The 17667-nt window shown below is 47.8% G+C and overlaps 1 protein-coding gene across 1 annotated transcript; it reads left to right on the top strand.

Moving 5' to 3' along the window:
* Window positions 1–4163: 4163 nt before the first annotated feature.
* Window positions 4164–16362, top strand: BMP2 (bone morphogenetic protein 2). Its single transcript, XM_075563983.1, has 3 exons — window positions 4164–5083; window positions 6272–6621; window positions 14361–16362. The coding sequence occupies exons 2-3, from the start codon at window positions 6279–6281 to the stop codon at window positions 15203–15205; spliced, it is 1188 nt and encodes a 395-aa protein (XP_075420098.1). The 5' UTR covers window positions 4164–5083; window positions 6272–6278; the 3' UTR covers window positions 15206–16362.
* The last annotated feature ends 1305 nt before the right edge of the window (window positions 16363–17667 follow it).

The raw sequence follows: 17667 nt of genomic DNA on the forward strand, positions 1-17667 counted from the left end.
TGAGATCAGTAAACAAACCGGAGCAGAAGGCGGGAGGGTGGAAGTGAACACCACACATGCAGGAGAAACCAAGAACCTGTTCTTGCTGGATCCGAATCAAGGCAGACGAAAGTAACTGGGTAAGCATGGCCTGCTCCCAGAGTTTCCTGAAGACTGTGCTCAGACTGACATCAGAGCTTATCTTCCTGTATTGCAGCATCTCCAGGACCAACCCACGGGGATCCCTAACACAGTCTATCCAACTCAGAGAGCCTCCTCGTGGTCCCATGTTAGGCTGCTAACCCTGAGATCAGCCGTTTGATGCCAGCAGCTTCTCAGAGGGGGAAAGATGAGGCTTTCTACTCCTCTAAAGAGTGACCATTTTAGAAACTCACAGGACATCTCCCGTGGACTCTAGAGCCAACTCTGTGAGTCGGCATCAACTCCGCAATGGCAGAACATTGTTTTGTTACTCCAGTCAGAGAAACCACTTCCCTCCATTTTTAAGATGTAGTCTGTTCGCCTGAAAGCAGTGACCCTGAGTTGGCCTTCTGGTTCATGTTTTGCATCTAAATTCCCCCACCCTACCCATGTCTCCTATAATATCTCATCAAACATCAACCCGATAAGAGAGTCAGACTTGGTGTTGCTCATTCTGTTGTCAGAGGCTCTGGGTTCCTGTGAAAAGCGTCATTGGAAGAAGGAAGCAGAACTGGTCTGGGTGTCACAGTAGTAATAATGTGATATGGATGCTAAAAGGCTTAGAGCTTTCTCAGCGAAGTTGCCACAGGTTTCAATGGAATGACAATTAGAAGGCAGATGGATCACTTAATTCCTGCTGTTAACTTTGCATTAGTGAAGATGATTATTTTAATGTTAATTTGCATAATGGACGGCCTAGCTGGAACAATGCTGAATGTTAATAGCTGCAGGATGCAATGAAATGAAACATGATCTAGATTAAACTGCTAAGGAAAAGTTGCCAAAATATGATGCTTTAAGCACTTCATTTTATCCTGGTCATGCCCAAGTGCAAGTAAATGGAGTTTTCCCAGATCTCATGAATAAATAAATAAACAGGCAAGAGATGGTTTGAAGGGAATAAGAGTGGCCCCCTTGAGAAGGAGCCCTGGTGGTATAGTGGTTACACATTAGGCTGGGGGCTGTAAGGTCTGTAGTTTGAAACCACTGGGTGCCTCATGGGGAGAGGATAGGGTGTTCTTCTGCTGTAGAGAGTTAATCTTGTAAACCTGTAGGGGCAGTTCTACCTTGTCCTACATATGGTCCACATGAGTCAGAATGGACTGGATGGCAGTGAGTTTGTGGTGCTTTTTGTTTATTTGCTTGCTTTTAGCTCTTAGACTTTGCTTTTTGACCTAACTTGACTGAGATCCTTAAACTTGCAAACACCATCACCCCTGTCCCAATTACCACTTCCTCCCCACCACCACCGACCCACATCTGCTAACTGATGCACCAAAGCTGAGAATCCGACAAACCCAGAGAGAATGAATCTCACCCTTTGGACTGAAGAGAGATTTTCAAAACCAACTGTCAATAAAGTAGCAGTATTCTGAGTTGCAGGTGGAAAGTGGCTATGAGCTAACAATAAAACAGGTCGATCAACTACTCCACTTAGATTTGTCATTGTTCACTATGCTACTGAATGGAATTGAAAAAAAAAAACTGGCTCTTACGGCCGTCGGAAACGTTGAGCAGGAAGTTGGTGTCTGGAAATGATTCATTCATTCCTTCATTCATTCATTGACTTCTTACACGCAAACGTTCTAACTCATTTCCACCACAAGAGGGCAGCCATCTCTAAAAAACACACAGGGCTGAATTCTTAGGAGCACTAGGGCCAAGGTTTAGGAAGCCAGAGCAGAGCCTTCAACCAAGGGCCAGGCATCATAAAAGAGGCCCCGCGCTGGGCAACACTAACCGGGTATGGAGAGTTCAGAAATGCCCATTTGCCCTTCGATGCTTGCCTATGGAAGATTATTCTGTAAACAGACAAATTCCCATTTTTCATGCTAGAAAGGCCTAAAGCTGCGAGCCATCCGCCATGTCATCGCCAGAGATTTCTTTTTCTTTTTTCCTTTGGGGCGTTTCCAGCAACTATGAACTTTCCTAGGCTCTTTAAAAACTACACACTGATGTAAGTCTCGTCGAGGTTTTGTTTTTAACATCTCGATGACGACAGAAACGAGGGTGAGCTTCTCCATTAAGCCTGATAGGGAGGGAGAGCGTTTCAGACCCGCAAAAACACTTTCTGCCCTATGTGTCTGTGGGTAGCACATAATTTATTGCCCGCTTGTTTGGTGTCAAATGACCCAGGCTGACAGTCAAGTTCCTTCGTTCTTTATTTCCCAGGAGCATGTTTCTGTACATTTTGCACCGCTTTCTCCAGCCCCCACCCACCAAGCCGACTCCCTCCAAAGTACTTTACTTGACCTTTATACTTTCAGAAACAGTGAGTGCCTAATCCCCCCTCTGTGGGTTGCTAATCCGATTTATGTGAGCGGAACCTAGAATTATTTTAGCGTCTTAACAACAACAACAAAAACAAAAACAGACACAGGCAATGGATTATTTCTTAGATTCCTCATCTGACTTTGCTCCTGGAAGTGTCCAAGACTACCTGACCAGTACTACAGGGATCAGGACATTTCCAGAATTCCCCAGCCCCTGGGTTGTAGGGATCATTTCAGGGTGCTACTCAGAGGGCCAAGGAATCCTGCCACCTAACGGAAACCTTGGCCCTAGACTCATGTGACAGTTGCTTTGGGGAGTTTTGAATAGAAGCGGACAAGTGACAACCCTGTTTATAAAGGTGGAGATCAAGGGGTGGAAATGAATGGAGGGGGCAGAAGCTTCTGAATTCCAAGTCTATATGGTCTTGTATGCCAGCTTCACGCCGTGGGTGATTCTACCGCCCTGTGAACTACTGAGACACATCTGGCGATACCAAGTGGTTTCTCCCCTCAAAAGAAATAAGATCCCGCTCACACAAGCCCCCCCCCCACACACACATACAGCCCATGGGGCACACATCTTATGTGCAGGGTGACATCCATTTCACAGATGTACGTCTAGAGAAACGCGGGCCTTCCTTCACATCTGTTAACGTAATGTAAGTATAAATATACTTACTGGTATAAAGTTATATATTGCATATCAATTTATACACCTATTTACACAAGTATAAATAGGTGCGCATTTATACAAACCTAAACCTGTACGTAGGCATGCATCTATGATTGTAAACACATACACTCGCATTCACATCTGTAAATCTTTGTGCAGAATGCTTTAAATAACGCCCACTTTCCAGCCTTTAGTTTTCTTTCAAGTCCCCCCTCCTGATGAACCCCACCCGCACCAGACACACACACACACACACACACACACACACACACACACACACACACACACACACACACCCTCACCCTTACTCACTCCCTCCCAGGAAACACTTAAATGCCTACGTCACGTCTATGCCAAGATGCCCTGCAACTTAGCTGAGCTTTTGTTGCGTGCGTTTGTTGGTTGGTTGCAGTCCCTTAGGACAGAAAAACTTCCAACTTTAAGTTGAATAACGGGTCCCGGTGGGGGGAAACGGGGGCCCTCCCCTTGATCCATCTGCAAGGCCTTTTCCAGCCCCGAGTCCCCAGGGCGCTGGCGCTCCCGCCCATCTCCCCAGGGTGGGCAGGGGTTAGAGGCGCACGCGCACCCCCCCCCCTCACGGGCGGCCGCCCTGCCCCCGCCCGCAGCCCCACCCCGCCGCGGCGGCCGCGGCGCGCCGTCCACACCCCTGCGCGCTGCTCCCTCCCCGCCCGCGCGGGGATCCCCGGCCAGCGCCGCCGCAGGGGGAGGTGTCGGGCCCGAGGCAGCCGGCAGGCGGCGTCCCCTTTAAAAGCCGCGAGCGCCGCGCCACGGCGCCGCCGCCGCCGCCGCCGCCGCTGGAGTCCTCGCCGCGCCGCGCCCGGCTTCCCACACCCCGCCGCGGACTGGCCGCTGCCCCGGGACACCCGCCGCCGCCGCCGGCTCTCCGAGCGCCCTGCGCCAGCTGCGCCGCGACCGACCCTGGGCGTTTGGAGTCCGCCGCGCGCCGCGGACGCCCGCGGACTGGAGCGCCCGGCTGCGCGCGTCACCGCACGGTCGCCGGCTCGCCTGCGCCCGCCGCCCCAGAGTCGCAGAGCGACGCCCGGAGCGCCGGGGCACCGGGAGCCGAGCCCGAGCGCGGCGATGCGCAGCACCCCCCGCCGGGGCGCCGGGGCCCGGGCCCCTCGGACCGACGCGTGATCTGACCCCAGGCTGGCCGCAGCGCCCGCTCCGCTCAGCCCGCGGCCGCGGGAACGCGAGAAGAGAGCGCGGCCACCCGTCTCCTCGGTGGCCCGGGACAGGGCTCGGTTGGCCGGAGAATGCGCCGGAGGACGACTGGGCACCGGAGTGGCGGGGGTTCCCACTGGTGACCGCGAATAGGGGTGCTCTGGAGTCCGGCAGAGTGATGCGGAGGGGCAAGTCGCCCAGCACGGAGATCGCCGCAACCGCTGCGCCCCTACCCGGACCCGGCGTCGACCAGGATGGCTGCCCCGAGCCATGGGCCGCGGCGGGGCTAGAGCGGAGCGCCCGAGTGCCGTCGCCCGCGTCGCAGAGTCGGCCCCGCGCGGGGGTCCCGAGCCCCGCGGGCGCTGGTGCCTGAGGACGACGCCACCTCCACCGCTTCATTTAACCCTTCTCGCTCCTGCCCTCCACTCCGCCCCCTGTTCGCTGTTGTGTGTCAGCACTTGGCTGGAGACTTGAACTTGAAGGCAGACGCATTTGCGCTCCCCACTTCGCGCCGGTGCCTCTGCCCCAGCGGGGCCCGCCTCATCGCCCGCGAGCCCCGCCACCGCTCCACTCCTCTGCCAGGCGCGACGCGGTTCCCAGCGCGGAGAGTGGACGGACCGGCCCGCGCCGGGGAGGGGGAAGAGGAGGCAAAGGAAGGGAGCGGACACCCACTCTCCGCGCCAGGTCCTTTGGCCGGAGTTTTTTCCATGTGGCGGCTCGTTCAATGGACGTGTCCCCGCGTGCTTCTTAGAAGGTGTGCGGTCTCCTAAAGGTAGGGTCCGCCGTCCCGGGCCGGGAGTGGTTTGGGGGCGGGGGACGCGAGTGGCTGGGCGCGGGGCCCCAGGAGGTCGGGGTAGCTGGGCTGCTCCCAGACCAGGCTAGACCCAACATAAATAGACCCCCCACTTCAGGTCCACGTGCAACCAACCCCCTGCGGGGTGTGCTCTGTCCCGCCAGCCCGACCTGCTCTCTTCCCACCCCCCTCACCCCCCGTGGCTCCTCTGGGCCCGGAATTTAATTGGGGCTGTTAACACTTACATGATTAAAATAAAAAGTCCTTTAGAGTCGTCCGGGCGTCTCACCCGTTAGCTGCCAACCTGTCCGCCCTGCCCTAGCGAATATGTCGCCCTTCCCAAGTTTCTGTGGGACAAGTGCTCTCTACTGGGCACATTGCGTTTGGGAAAGCCCTGCAAAGAAGCTGGGGTTCTCCTAGTTTCCAGAAATGCGGAGGGCAACTTCAGTGTATGGCGCTTTCAGCAGCTGACCCGTGAAGTGCTAGGTATTTGCGTAATCTCAGGAAAACTCCTGTATGTCTTGAAGGCTCCAGGGGTGTTCAGGGGGGCCGGGAGGCTTTGAAATGGCTTGCCCTGACCACCCCCACCCCACCCCACCCCTCAACTTAGGGGCGAGGGCCACTGGGCGTCGGAAAGTGGGGTTGGAAAGTCGTGCCCTTTAATGTGCAGGGTCTGGAAGGTACAGAAGGGATCAGGAAGTTCTACACAGTGCCGCCGAGGAAGTGACATGCACCATTTGTGTTTCTAAGCAAGCCAGCGCGGGATGGTGTGTGCTTGGGATGTTTCCTGGCCAGAGGGTGTCAGACGAGGGGGGTGGTGTCCCCAGGTTCTGCGCAGGCTGTCAGTGCGGGTGTCATACGAAAACAACCAAGAAAAACAAAACCGGACAGCCATTGACTCGGGAGGGGAGGGCCGGGGTGGGGCAGGCCCCCAAATCAGAAAGCGGACAGTTGACATGGGAATGGGAAGAGCTAGTGATCCGACTCAGGGTCTAGGGAGTCTCCACTCTCAAAAGCTCCCGATCCCTGTGAGACTCATACTCAAGGAGTGTTGCAATCCAGGTGGGCACCCTGGAGGAGGAGGTGGCCGGGCGGGAGCTGGGATGGCGGGAGTGGGGGAGGGGGTTGGGCAGGGAACTCGGTGACTCACGTCGGCCCTGTCCGCAGGTCGACCATGGTGGCCGGGACCCGCTGTCTTCTAGCGTTGCTGCTTCCCCAGGTCCTCCTGGGCGGCGCGGCTGGCCTGGTTCCAGAGCTGGCCCGGAGGAAGTTCGCCGCAGCGTCGGGTCGTTCCTCGTCTCAGCCCTCTGACGACGTCCTGAACGAGTTTGAGTTGCGGCTGCTCAGCATGTTCGGCCTGAAGCAGAGACCCACCCCCAGTAGGGACGCCGTGGTGCCCCCCTACATGCTGGACTTGTATCACCGGCACTCGGGCCAGCCAGGTGCTCGCACCCCAGACCACCGGCTGGAAAAGGCCACCAGCCGGGCCAACACGGTGCGCAGCTTCCACCATGAAGGTGAGGCTCTGGACTGGGAGGTGGAGGGGGCGCAGCCTCCGGAGTCACCTTGCAGAGCCCCCAAGGGGCGGACTTCGGCGGGTGAGGGCAGGGGATGGGACGGTTGACCAGGGCACAGCAGACATTTGCTCCCTTGCTTCAGATCCAGGCTTTAACGCACAGCTAAAGCGCCCTGTGGTGGAGGGAGCCAGGGATTCCCCTTTGCGCAGTCTGCACCCTTTTCCTGGCTTGCAGCCAGAAGGGCGACTCCTTTCCCCCCTCCCCTCCTGGGGAACTGGAGAGAAATCAAGCAATAGGGAAGAAGAGGGCAAAAGGCATGCCCCTTGTCAGCTAAACATGCCAGAATTCCTTAGGGGGAGAAAGAGGGACTGACTGGGGTTTAAGTCTGTTGGACACCCGCACCCTATCCATCTGCTTCTTCAGGGTAAGCCAAGGGTTTCAGGCTAGGCAGAGCCAAGGGCAGAATTTCCAGCGATGATACTAAAAATCAAAGACCAGAGCTCCAAGTCTTTGCAATTTACAGTTGATGTGGGCCTGGTTTGGGAAGATTTTGAATCCCGATCTAATCCCTGTGGGAGATCAATTCCACAATCAGGCTTTCTGTTTCCACAATGACTTTCTGTCTTACTTCAGTCCTGATATAGACTCAGGGTAGAGACCAGACAAGCCTTCAGATAAAAGGTTTTCTGCGGCAGCTGCCTGTTTTTCTTCATGTGCACTGACATGTGGGTTTTTCTTTTTGATATACTGAATGTGGGTTTTTAAGGGAGGAGCATCACTGCTGATTTAATCAGAAACACCTTTAGTGGACTTGAAATATATCAGAAGTGAGCGGCTGTACCTGTACCAAGCTCTTAGAGCGATTAGTCAAAGACATGTTCCACATCAAGCCTTTCTTTACATTTTGTAATGCCCCATTGGCTTAATAGGTTCTAAATAGAGCACAGGTACTTTAAGTTCTAGAAAAGATGGAAAAGTAATATGAGTATATCCCAGGGCAACCACATGTAGGATATTGGGGAGCAGGGAATACAGTGGTCCTTCTTTCTTACCTTAAGTAGACCTGGTGGCACTGCGGGTTAGGCACTGGGCTGCTAATCACAAGGTTGGCAATTCAAACCCACCAGCGGGACCTTAGGAGAAAGACTAGACTGTCAGCTCCCGAAACATTTACAATCCATAATGATTTACTATGGATGACTATGAGTCAGAATCGACTACTTGTCAGAGGGTTTGAGTTTTTGCAGTTGTCTTAGCTGCCCCTTCTGAGGAAGTATATTTCAAGTGGAAACCTATACTCTGGTATAAACAAGTTAGAAAGCTCAAACCAGGCATTGCCTCCCCGTGTGAATAAATGACTTACCTACTTGTGAGAATGCTGGCTGACAGTGGGGGAAAACTGCAAAGGTGGCTCACGGAACAAAATCCCTTCATTGAGGAGTCTTAGCCACTAAGTAGGCACGGTTGCCATTGAGGCCATGCCAAGACATGGTGACCCTGTCAACATCCCAGCAGAACTGTGCTCTATATCATTTTAAATGAGTGCATTTGCTGAAGCACATTGCTAGACCTTTCTTCAGAGGTGTTTCTGGGTGACCTTGAACCTCCGACCTTCCAGTTCAGAGCTGAGTCCCTTAAACATTTGTACCACCCAGTGACTTCCATCCCCGCAACTCTAGCATTAATAATGAGTTGCTTCTGCTAGCAGAAATCCAATTTTGCTGAGCAATGAGGTCTTCTCCTACTTCAGGTTTCATCAACGGAAAGCAGTTCCCCGTTATCTGTGGAGATGTTGTCATTAGTGTACATTCTGTCACTTTAACCCTAAGGTTACGAAAGATCCAGGTTTTTTTGTTGGTGTTTGTTTTTCCTCCTAGTCACTACTGAAGTTTTTCTAATGAAAGTTTTCTTGGATAGCAAAGTAACCAGAATGTCTGTATGACTTACCTCCTGGAAATTTGACATGGAAATCCTAAACCTAAAATCCAGACCTTTCTTTTGGAGGCCAGGGAGGTTCTACATTCCCTCTCAGAGTGGTTCTCAAGCTCCCTCATGCCGCGACCCTTTAATACAGCTCCTTATGTTGTGGCGACCCCCAACCATAAAATTATTTTCGTTGCTACTTCGTAACTGAAATTTTGCTACTGTTATGAATTGAGCGACCCCTATGAAAGGGTCGTTTGACCCCCCCCCCCCAAAGGGATCTCCACCCACAGGTTGAGAACGGCTGAGAATTTAAAAGGCAGATCTTTTCAATCACTTAATATCAGTTGTAGGAGTTTCACTTGTGACACATCCGGGTGTCTCTCATTCTCCCTTCAGAAGAGGCTTGATTCAAACCAGAGTGAATTCAAGTGATGCTACTGCAATTCCAAAGAGATCCTGGACTTTAAAAGTCTGAATTTACTGAAGTTACCAATTTGTTTAAAATCAACTTGATAGGAATTACACTTGGAATATTACTGCATTTTCAAAATCCAATTTTCTGGTTATGACTAATATATATGTCCTCACTAAATTGCATACAGTGCTTTTTGAAGATCACTTTATATTGTGTAACCCAGCATCAGGTTCATAAATTACACTTGTGCCACACATCCCACTGAAATGCTTAGTAAACCAAGGGGTTAAGACTTCTTGCTCAAAGGTGGACTTTGGTTCATATACCATTAATGGCGCCTATTTGGTAAATTCAGACTCACTGTTATTGAGTCGATTCTGACTCATAGTGACCCTGTAGGACAGGGTAGACTTGCTCCTGTGGGTTTCCAAGACTGTGACTCTTCACTGGAGTGAAAGCCTCATCTTTCTTTCACAGTAGTTGGTGATTTCAAATTGTTGACCTTGTGAGGGTGGGATCCCTTAGCACCTGTTGACTGTGAGGCTGGGATCCCTTAAAATGGAAAACAACGGGACCTCATGGTGGGCCATCTGAGACAACATTATCAGTTGTCATTTTTCCTACTGAATTTTCTAGTTATAACCTAGTCTATTCTACATTGGCCTTGATGTAGTCCAAGCAGTGCTCAATTTTTTTCTCAAAGTCATTTTAAAGTGCTTACACCTTTCAAAGTTTTCATGATGGGTAGAAATATCACTTCTCCAACTGGAATGAGGGTTTTGTACTTTGCTGTGCTAAGAAACTGAGAATGGATTGGTTGCCTGCAGTGGTCCTCTATAAAAAACCTTTATGGTTTTCAGTCAGATTGGAATTTAATTCTCTAGTCTCTGAAGGACACTGTTTTCCGTATGCATGAAATACCTGGATTGTTTTCTTCGGTGACTGAAGTTTTCAGATCAAAATTAACATCTTGAAAACATTCCATCATAGGAAAGTCCAACAGCCATTGCCCTATGAAAGAGAGCTTGGACCACAAATTCCTAGGACACCTAAGAGTTTGGACATGCAGACTCCTGAAACTAGTCCTTTCCTGGGCCCGCAGATGCTTCCGTGTGGTCATAAGAAGCCAGATATAAGCCCTAAGTTCACGCTTGCTATCTCTCTCAGCCATTATTTTTCTCCTTTAGACATTGCCTTTGTGCATTTCACTGGGCGTTCAGATGGTAGGGAAAGGGCGCTCGATCATGTCACAGGAATTAAAGGGAAGGGGCCTTTGTGAAACTGACCAGCCTCTTTCCATTAGTTGTCACCGCCTTCATTTCTCTTTTGAAGAAGCTAGATTTTTTTTAACACCGTGTGTTTAATCTTTTTTTTTCTCTGCTGTATCAATTCTCTAACTTATTGTACACCGTAGACTTCACAGCCATTTTCTCCTTATTGTAGGGAAGAGATTTCAAACTTTAGTGATTTTCCAGAACTTCTTCAGGTTTTCTGTTGTGTTACGAGATATTTTCTGCCCAAAGAATGCTGCAAAATTCTCAACCTGATAATAACTCTTTGCTCAAACTTGGTATGGTTTAAGATAAACCCCAACCTCCCCCCAAAAAAAGTTGCTGTCGATTTTACTTCAATTCATAGAGACACTGTCCATGACAGAGTAGAACTGCTGTTTGTTTGTTTTTTTCATATAGTAGTTCCTCAGGCCTTTTTTTAGCACTTCTGGTTCAACTAAGATTTCTAACCTTTTGCTTAGCATCAAGTAAGGGCCTTAATTATTTGTACCACCTAGGGATTCCTTAGGATACAACCAAAAGCACTGCCGTTGAGGGTTCCTGGGACTATGAATCTTGACATAGGGTTCCTGGGACTGTGAATCTTGACATAGCTGTAGTCACTAATTTCTCCCTCGGGGCTCCTAGTGGGTTTGAACCTTAGACCTTGGGGTTCGCAACCCAAGGGTTATCTCAGGAGCTAGAAAATATCAGTACTTCCCAACAAAGGGCTTCAGTGGGCTCTGACTTGTCAGCTCTTTTAGTTCTGTGTTTTGTCTCCACCATACTCTGGGAATAAAGTCTATCCCTTAAGTTGGGACCTGGTGGTGTTGGCTAAGCATTGGACTGCTAACTGGAAGGTCGGTGATTCAAACCTATCAGCCACTCCTCTGGAGAAAAGTGAGACTGATCTATTCCTAGAAACATTGATGGACCTTATGGTATCTTTTCTATGACAATGGGTTTGCATTTGGCACTGAACACACCTTTAATGGTTACACTATTGCACATGAATTTGTTCCCTGCTGTTGGTGCCCTTTCCTGTAGTTCTTGACTCCTCCCCTACATTAGTTACAGTCTGGTGCTTAAAGTTTGGCATCCACTTGTACTAGTCCTGCTCTGTGACCTTAGGCCAGTTACTTAACCTCTCTGAGATCTATTTCATTTTTAAAAGAGATAATGGTAGTTCTTCTCTATTTGGGTTGTTGTGAGGGAATTCATCGGAAACTGCCAGTGTCCAACCTGGCACCTGGAAAGCACTCAGTGAATACTAGAGCTCATGGTCACGGTGAAGTTTATAGCATAGTCTACCCTTGTCTAGAGAAGCTAGAGCAGACACAGGTAGGCCAATCTGGAGAAAAGATAAGAACCTGCAGCCCCATTTTGTGGATTTTTGAGGTAACCGTACCACTGACAGTGCATGACAGTACAAATGTCATGGTCGCCTCATCATCCCCTTAGTTTTGTTGCCCCCAATTTTGCTGACATAACTGCATCTATTTAGTTAAGAACATAGAGGAGCCCAGTATAAGAAAAGCCAGAGTCTTCAAGACCCTGGCATTTTGGGCTTATTCAACAAGATATATATATATATCATTGATAATTGTGTAAGTCTATAAGAATATATGTTAGGTACTAAGGTTTTTAAGTCTCCATCTGTTCAGGATCCGCATGCTTGCTACACTATATTGAAGACTTGGTGTGTGTGGGGGGGGGGTATGTGAACCAGGAATGGTGTGTGTTTATATCAACTCCCTTCCTGTTTCCTTAGATACTTACATGCAGGGTCCTTGCTGCAGTTATGACTTCTTTAGGGGCTCACATTCATTTAGCTCTTCCGTGTAGGTCCTAGATAGTTTTCCTTTCTTTCCTCTGCTTTGAAAGACAAGGAGATATTCAATTTTAGGTGTTCCAGTAGCTCAGCTGCAGGTCAGGCTTTGGAGGTTCTTGAATTTGAGGGTTGCTGTCCCTTTTTACTTTATTTCTTTTTCATCTGGTAGCTGTTAAATTCTCTGCTGTAAAGTTTTTCCAGCAGAAACATCAGAAAGCTCTCCAGAAGACCGAAAGGAACCTTCTACAACCCTGGATACCTGTTGAAAGCTGCTGGGGCTGGTCTGGTTAGATTAGCCAGTGGGTGTCATTCATTCCCTTGGAGAAACCCACCGTGTGTCAGTAGAACTATGCTCCGTAAGGTTTCATTAGCTGACTTTTTTTTTTTGTCTCCAAAAGTGGATCTCCAAGACTTGTGTGAACTCGAACGTCCAACTTTTCAGTTCACAGCTGAGCATGTGAAACTGTTTGCACCACCCAGGATTTTCTAGATAGAGTGGAAGAGTTATTTTAATAATAATGCCTAACACAGAGAAAGGGCCAAGGTGGCTCATTCTTTCACCTCATAGCCTCTGCCTACATCCTAGAGGTCTTAAGCAGATGCGTTTTAGAAACAACCTTCTGATCTGAGTCCGGGGCTGCCCACCCCTGACCTCGTCAACTCTTGTTCCTTGGTCAAAACTAGTGGTTCTACTTGTTTTTATATTTGCAAGGCACTTGAAAATATAGTCCTGCCAAAAATAGTAGTTCGAATGTGAAAAGCGAAAGTTTAAGATCTTGACGCTCGGACTGCCCGCCAGAAACTCTGCTGAGCGTGGGGTGGTAGCGCCTTTTTCTTTGAAGGTAAGGGTTTGCAGATAGACACTTTCAGTGGGGAATGGGAACTCAGAGCTGTGTGCAGGAGAAAAGCAACTGCAAAAGTAATGAAAGGGCCCTTGGGATGATAATACGGAGTTATGACAAAATAGCTTTTGTTTAAGAACTTAGATTGGGATCATTAGTGAAGTGGGCACTTTAAAAACAGAAAATGACAGGATGTGCTAGAACTTGTGAGTTGCCGTGGGAGTTGATTCTTTGTGTGCTGAGTAAAACTGCTCCATTGGGTTTTCATAGCTGTGCGACCTCGGGTGGACGCTCTCCAGGCAGATGCCTTCTGAGGCACCTAGATGGGCTCAGTGACCAAGCTTTAGAGCAGTACTTGAGTGCTCAACTGTGTGCACTAGCCAGCAACTCCCCATGGCTAAAAGAAGAAAACTGAACTATCTCAGCTTCTGGTGGCTCTTAGTACCAGTTTCATACTTCTATATCTTTCAAGTTGTATTAACTCGCACTCAAAGCACTATGTTACTTTTCTGCACTCTTTAAATGTGAACTTCCTTCAGGTATCTGCATCTTAAAATTGCTATTTTGAAATACTAATAAAAAAATCTGGAAGGACTTCTTGGAAAGGGCAATCGCTCCTTGTAGCATGAGTGGCAGAACGGTGTTTTGCAAGTTTCCCTTGCTTTGATACTTTCCTTGCAGCCTACTAGGCTTCTGCTGTCACTTCTTTGAAGGAAGAAAAGGGGAAAAAAATAATGGAAGAAAAACAGAAGATAGTCTTCCTCCCACTCCACCCTCTTCTGCAAAAGTGCCTAAAATGAGATTTTGATTATTGAGGTCATGAGGAGGTGAGAGAATAGCAACAGTTGGGAAGCTATTTTCTCATAATTGTTTATCCGGCTTTAATGACTACAGTGTCCTGGTACCGCTCATACGTTTGCAAAGTAGAGCCTCTTACAGGCCTTTGTCTCTGGATTTTTGAGTAAAATAGTAGGGTGTGCTTTGCAAAATGTCATCTTGATGTTGCGTTTCAGAGTCTCTAATTAGGAAACTGGAATCTGTATCGAGATTTGTAAATCATCTAAATTGCAGAGTAATGTTTTAGAACACTGCTTAAGGGATTGACATTAAAGCCTTTCTTTTCTTAAAGAAATGCAATAATTTCCTCAAATCCTCACTCATTAGACCTCTACTAACTACAGTGCTGGTTTCCCCGCCCCCCGCCCCCCCTCCCAAGTCTGAATTCCAGAGAAAGGCTTCACCATGCCCCCATTATTACAGCCACCTGGAAGCAAGAGTTCATGTATTAGATCAAAAGCATTACAATGAATTATGAAATTTGCATGTTGAGACGAACAGAGAGAAGAGGGAGGCTCCTGTGTTTTATGGGGACTTAAAAAAAGAGGTTTAAAAACACGGAAGGGTTTGCTATCTCACTGATTTTTTGTTTTCTAATCTTTTTTGTATCATGTCAGAATCTTTGGAAGACCTTCCAGAGACAAATGGGAAAACAGCCCGCCGATTCTTCTTTAATTTAACATCTATCCCCACCGAAGAGTTCATCACTTCAGCGGAACTCCAGGTCTTTCGGGAAGAGATGCAGCAAGCTTTGGCAAATGGCAGCAGTTTCCATCATCGAATTAATATTTATGAAATCATCAAACCTGCACCCACTGACTCCCAATTCCCGGTGACCAGACTTTTGGACACCAGGCTGGTGAATCAGAACGCAAGCAAGTGGGAGAGCTTTGATGTCACGCCCGCGGTGACGCGGTGGACCGCACAGGGGCACGTCAATCATGGCTTTGTGGTGGAAGTGACCCACTTAGAGGAGGCGCGCGGCGTCTCCAAGAGACACGTCCGGATTAGCAGGTCTTTGCACCACGGTGAACACAGCTGGTCACAAATCAGGCCGCTACTCGTAACTTTTGGCCACGATGGGAATGGACATCCCCTCCACAAGAGAGAAAAGCGTCAAGCAAAACACAAACAGCGGAAGCGCCTGAAGTACGGCTGTAAGAGACACCCTTTGTACGTGGACTTCAGTGATGTGGGGTGGAATGACTGGATTGTGGCACCACCAGGATATCACGCCTTTTACTGCCACGGGGAATGCCCCTTTCCCCTGGCAGATCACCTGAACTCCACGAATCATGCCATCGTTCAGACGTTGGTCAATTCCGTGAACGCTAAGATCCCTAGGGCGTGCTGCGTCCCAACTGAACTCAGTCCCATTTCCATGCTGTACCTTGACGAAAATGAAAAGGTCGTATTAAAGAACTACCAGGACATGGTTGTGGAGGGTTGTGGGTGTCGTTAGCCCAGCAGAACTATATATGTATATGTAGATATATACACATACATGTGTATATATGTATATATATATTTTAGAAAAAAACGCCCCCAAAAAAAACCAAACCCAAGTTGACACTTTAATATTTCCCAATGAAGACTTTATTTATGGAATGGAATGGAAAAAGGAAAAAAAAAACAACTATTTTGAAAATATATTTATATCTACGAAAAGAAGTTGGGAAAATAAATATTTTAATCAGAGAATTATTCCTTAAAAAGATTTTAAATGTATTTAGTTGTACATTTTATATGGGTCCAACCCCAGCACATGAAGTATAATGGACAGATTTATTTTGTATTTATTTACTATTATAACCACTTTTAGGAAAAAAATAGCTAATTTGTATTTATACGTAATCAAAAGAAGTATCGGGTTTGTATATAATTTTCCAAAAATTGTAGTTGTCAGTTGTGTGTATTTAAGAGGAAAAGTCTACATGGAAGGTTACTCGGGCAAAGTGCTTAGCACATTTGCTTTTTTTTTTTTTTTTTTTTTGCAGCGCTACTGTTAAGGTCACAAGTTCAAGTCCAGGAAAAAAAAAAGTGGGTAATCTACTCTGCTGACTTTCAAGATTATTTTCTTATTCAATTCTCAGGAATGTTGCAGAGTAGTTGTCCTATCCATGCGAATTCACAATCTCGTTAGGTGAATAAGAACCAGACATTGCTGATTGAATATAGGTACACCCTCTCTCTTAATTGGCAGAATGGATAAGACAGAGCCGATAGAAATCATTAGAAAAAATGATGAATCTGCAGGAAAGCGAATGGTTTCTTGTTACTCTTTCCTGAACTAGTGATCCCTCCAAAGGGGCTGGTCTGGCCAAAGTTAAATAAAACGTAAGATTTCTTCATTATCGATATTGTGGTCATGTATATTTAAAGTTGATTTCTAGTGCCCCTCAACGTGTATTGGAAATCAATTTGTATTTTACCTCATCTGGGAGCTCTTTATGCTCAGAAGTACCCTTTTCTAACTGCCCAACACACAGCAAAATTGTGTCCATGTTCTCTGTCCACCCTCTGTTCTCTGTCTGATCAGCTTGCTTTTCTTTCCAAGGTTATGTGTTTGAACGCATTTCTCCAAATGTTGAACCGATTTCAGATAATAAATATCATAGCTCTGACATTTCATTCTACAAAGTCCCAACCTGGGAGAGAAAATGGTGCGTTTGTCCAGCAGTCACAATGATGGCCTTGTGTTTGCATTTTTGCTTCTCAAGTTATTTCGGGGGGTAGTGGGGAAAAGGCAAAGGAATGGTTGGAAATTTGCTAGCAAGTCATACTTGCAGCAAAAAGACTTCCCAGTGATTTAGTAGTTCTCACATAAGCCTCTTTGGAGAAAGCCACAGCTACAGAACAAGCAAAACCTGGGGAATCCAAGATAAAGTTTCAGCGATGCTCTCCCAGGCAACAAAAGTAAGGTGCCAAGAAATTGGAAAGGGAAAGTGAGATCAGCTTCTACAAGAACATCCGCCAATTGGACCGGAGCCCAAGGGAATGAAGTCAAATTAGGCCGCTCAGGAGGAACACTTACTGTGGCAGGGCTTCTGCCCAGGTGAAAATCTAACCCACGGAAGGGTTCAGTGGGTGTGCTGCTAAGACCTGGGAAAGCCAGAATGCTCCACATCTTATTTTTAGGAGTAATCTAAGCAGTTTGTGACATCTTTGTTCCTACCAGGGATTGCTAAGGCCTAATTACATTTGGGGGGCAGTAGGTATTGCTCTAGCCTTGAATGTATAGCAACCATTTAAAAATGAGTGCAAGTTATCTTTTTAACCATTCAATTTTTAAGAATCATTTGGCTTTGTTTTATCATATATATATTTAGTTTTATCACATATATTGTTTTATCACACACACACACACATATTGAGCATAGGTGAGTATGACTTCATTAGAATTGGACCTAGCTCTGGAAATCTGGGTTCTCTTGCTCGTCCAGCCATTCCTGACGCTCTCACAATACAAGTATGCATCACAGGTGTGAGCAGAGTAAAACCTATGGGAGCCCATGGGAGCCCTGGATGCCACTGCAGCCTGTCCTGCTTAACACTAGAGGAACTGGTAGTAGAAGCCGCTTAGGTGGTTGCTATAGGAATAGAGTTAGGGAGGTGGGCATGGTGCGCTAAGCTCTCCATGCCCTGTCCATCCTCTGCTCTGGTAGATAGCCCGAGGACCTGTTCCCAGAGCCATGTCCTCCCCCTCATCCTGTGTCTCACCCATGGCCTAGTACTGTAAAGAGTCTGGGCTTGGGGTCTTGAAAACCTTTAGGGGAAAATATTAAAAAGAAGAAATGTAATGGGATATTACCGGTATTTACATATCTTTCAAAATAACCAATGTCTCCCTATCTCAGCTCCCCCTCCAGATGAGAGAGAACGCCTTGTTTTAGGCTCTCCCTGCACCCATGTATTTGAGTTCTC

This window comes from Tenrec ecaudatus, chromosome 12, assembly GCF_050624435.1.
Source record: "Tenrec ecaudatus isolate mTenEca1 chromosome 12, mTenEca1.hap1, whole genome shotgun sequence".
Taxonomy (NCBI): domain Eukaryota; kingdom Metazoa; phylum Chordata; class Mammalia; order Afrosoricida; family Tenrecidae; genus Tenrec; species Tenrec ecaudatus.

Bases quoted from the DNA above. Each gene is read 5' to 3' on its own strand.
- BMP2 (XM_075563983.1), top strand. From the start codon at position 6,279: ATGGTGGCCGGGACCCGCTGTCTTCTAGCGTTGCTGCTTCCCCAGGTC. The intron at 6,622-14,360 runs GTGAGGCTCTGG...GTATCATGTCAG, and splicing joins GCGCAGCTTCCACCATGAAG to AATCTTTGGAAGACCTTCCA.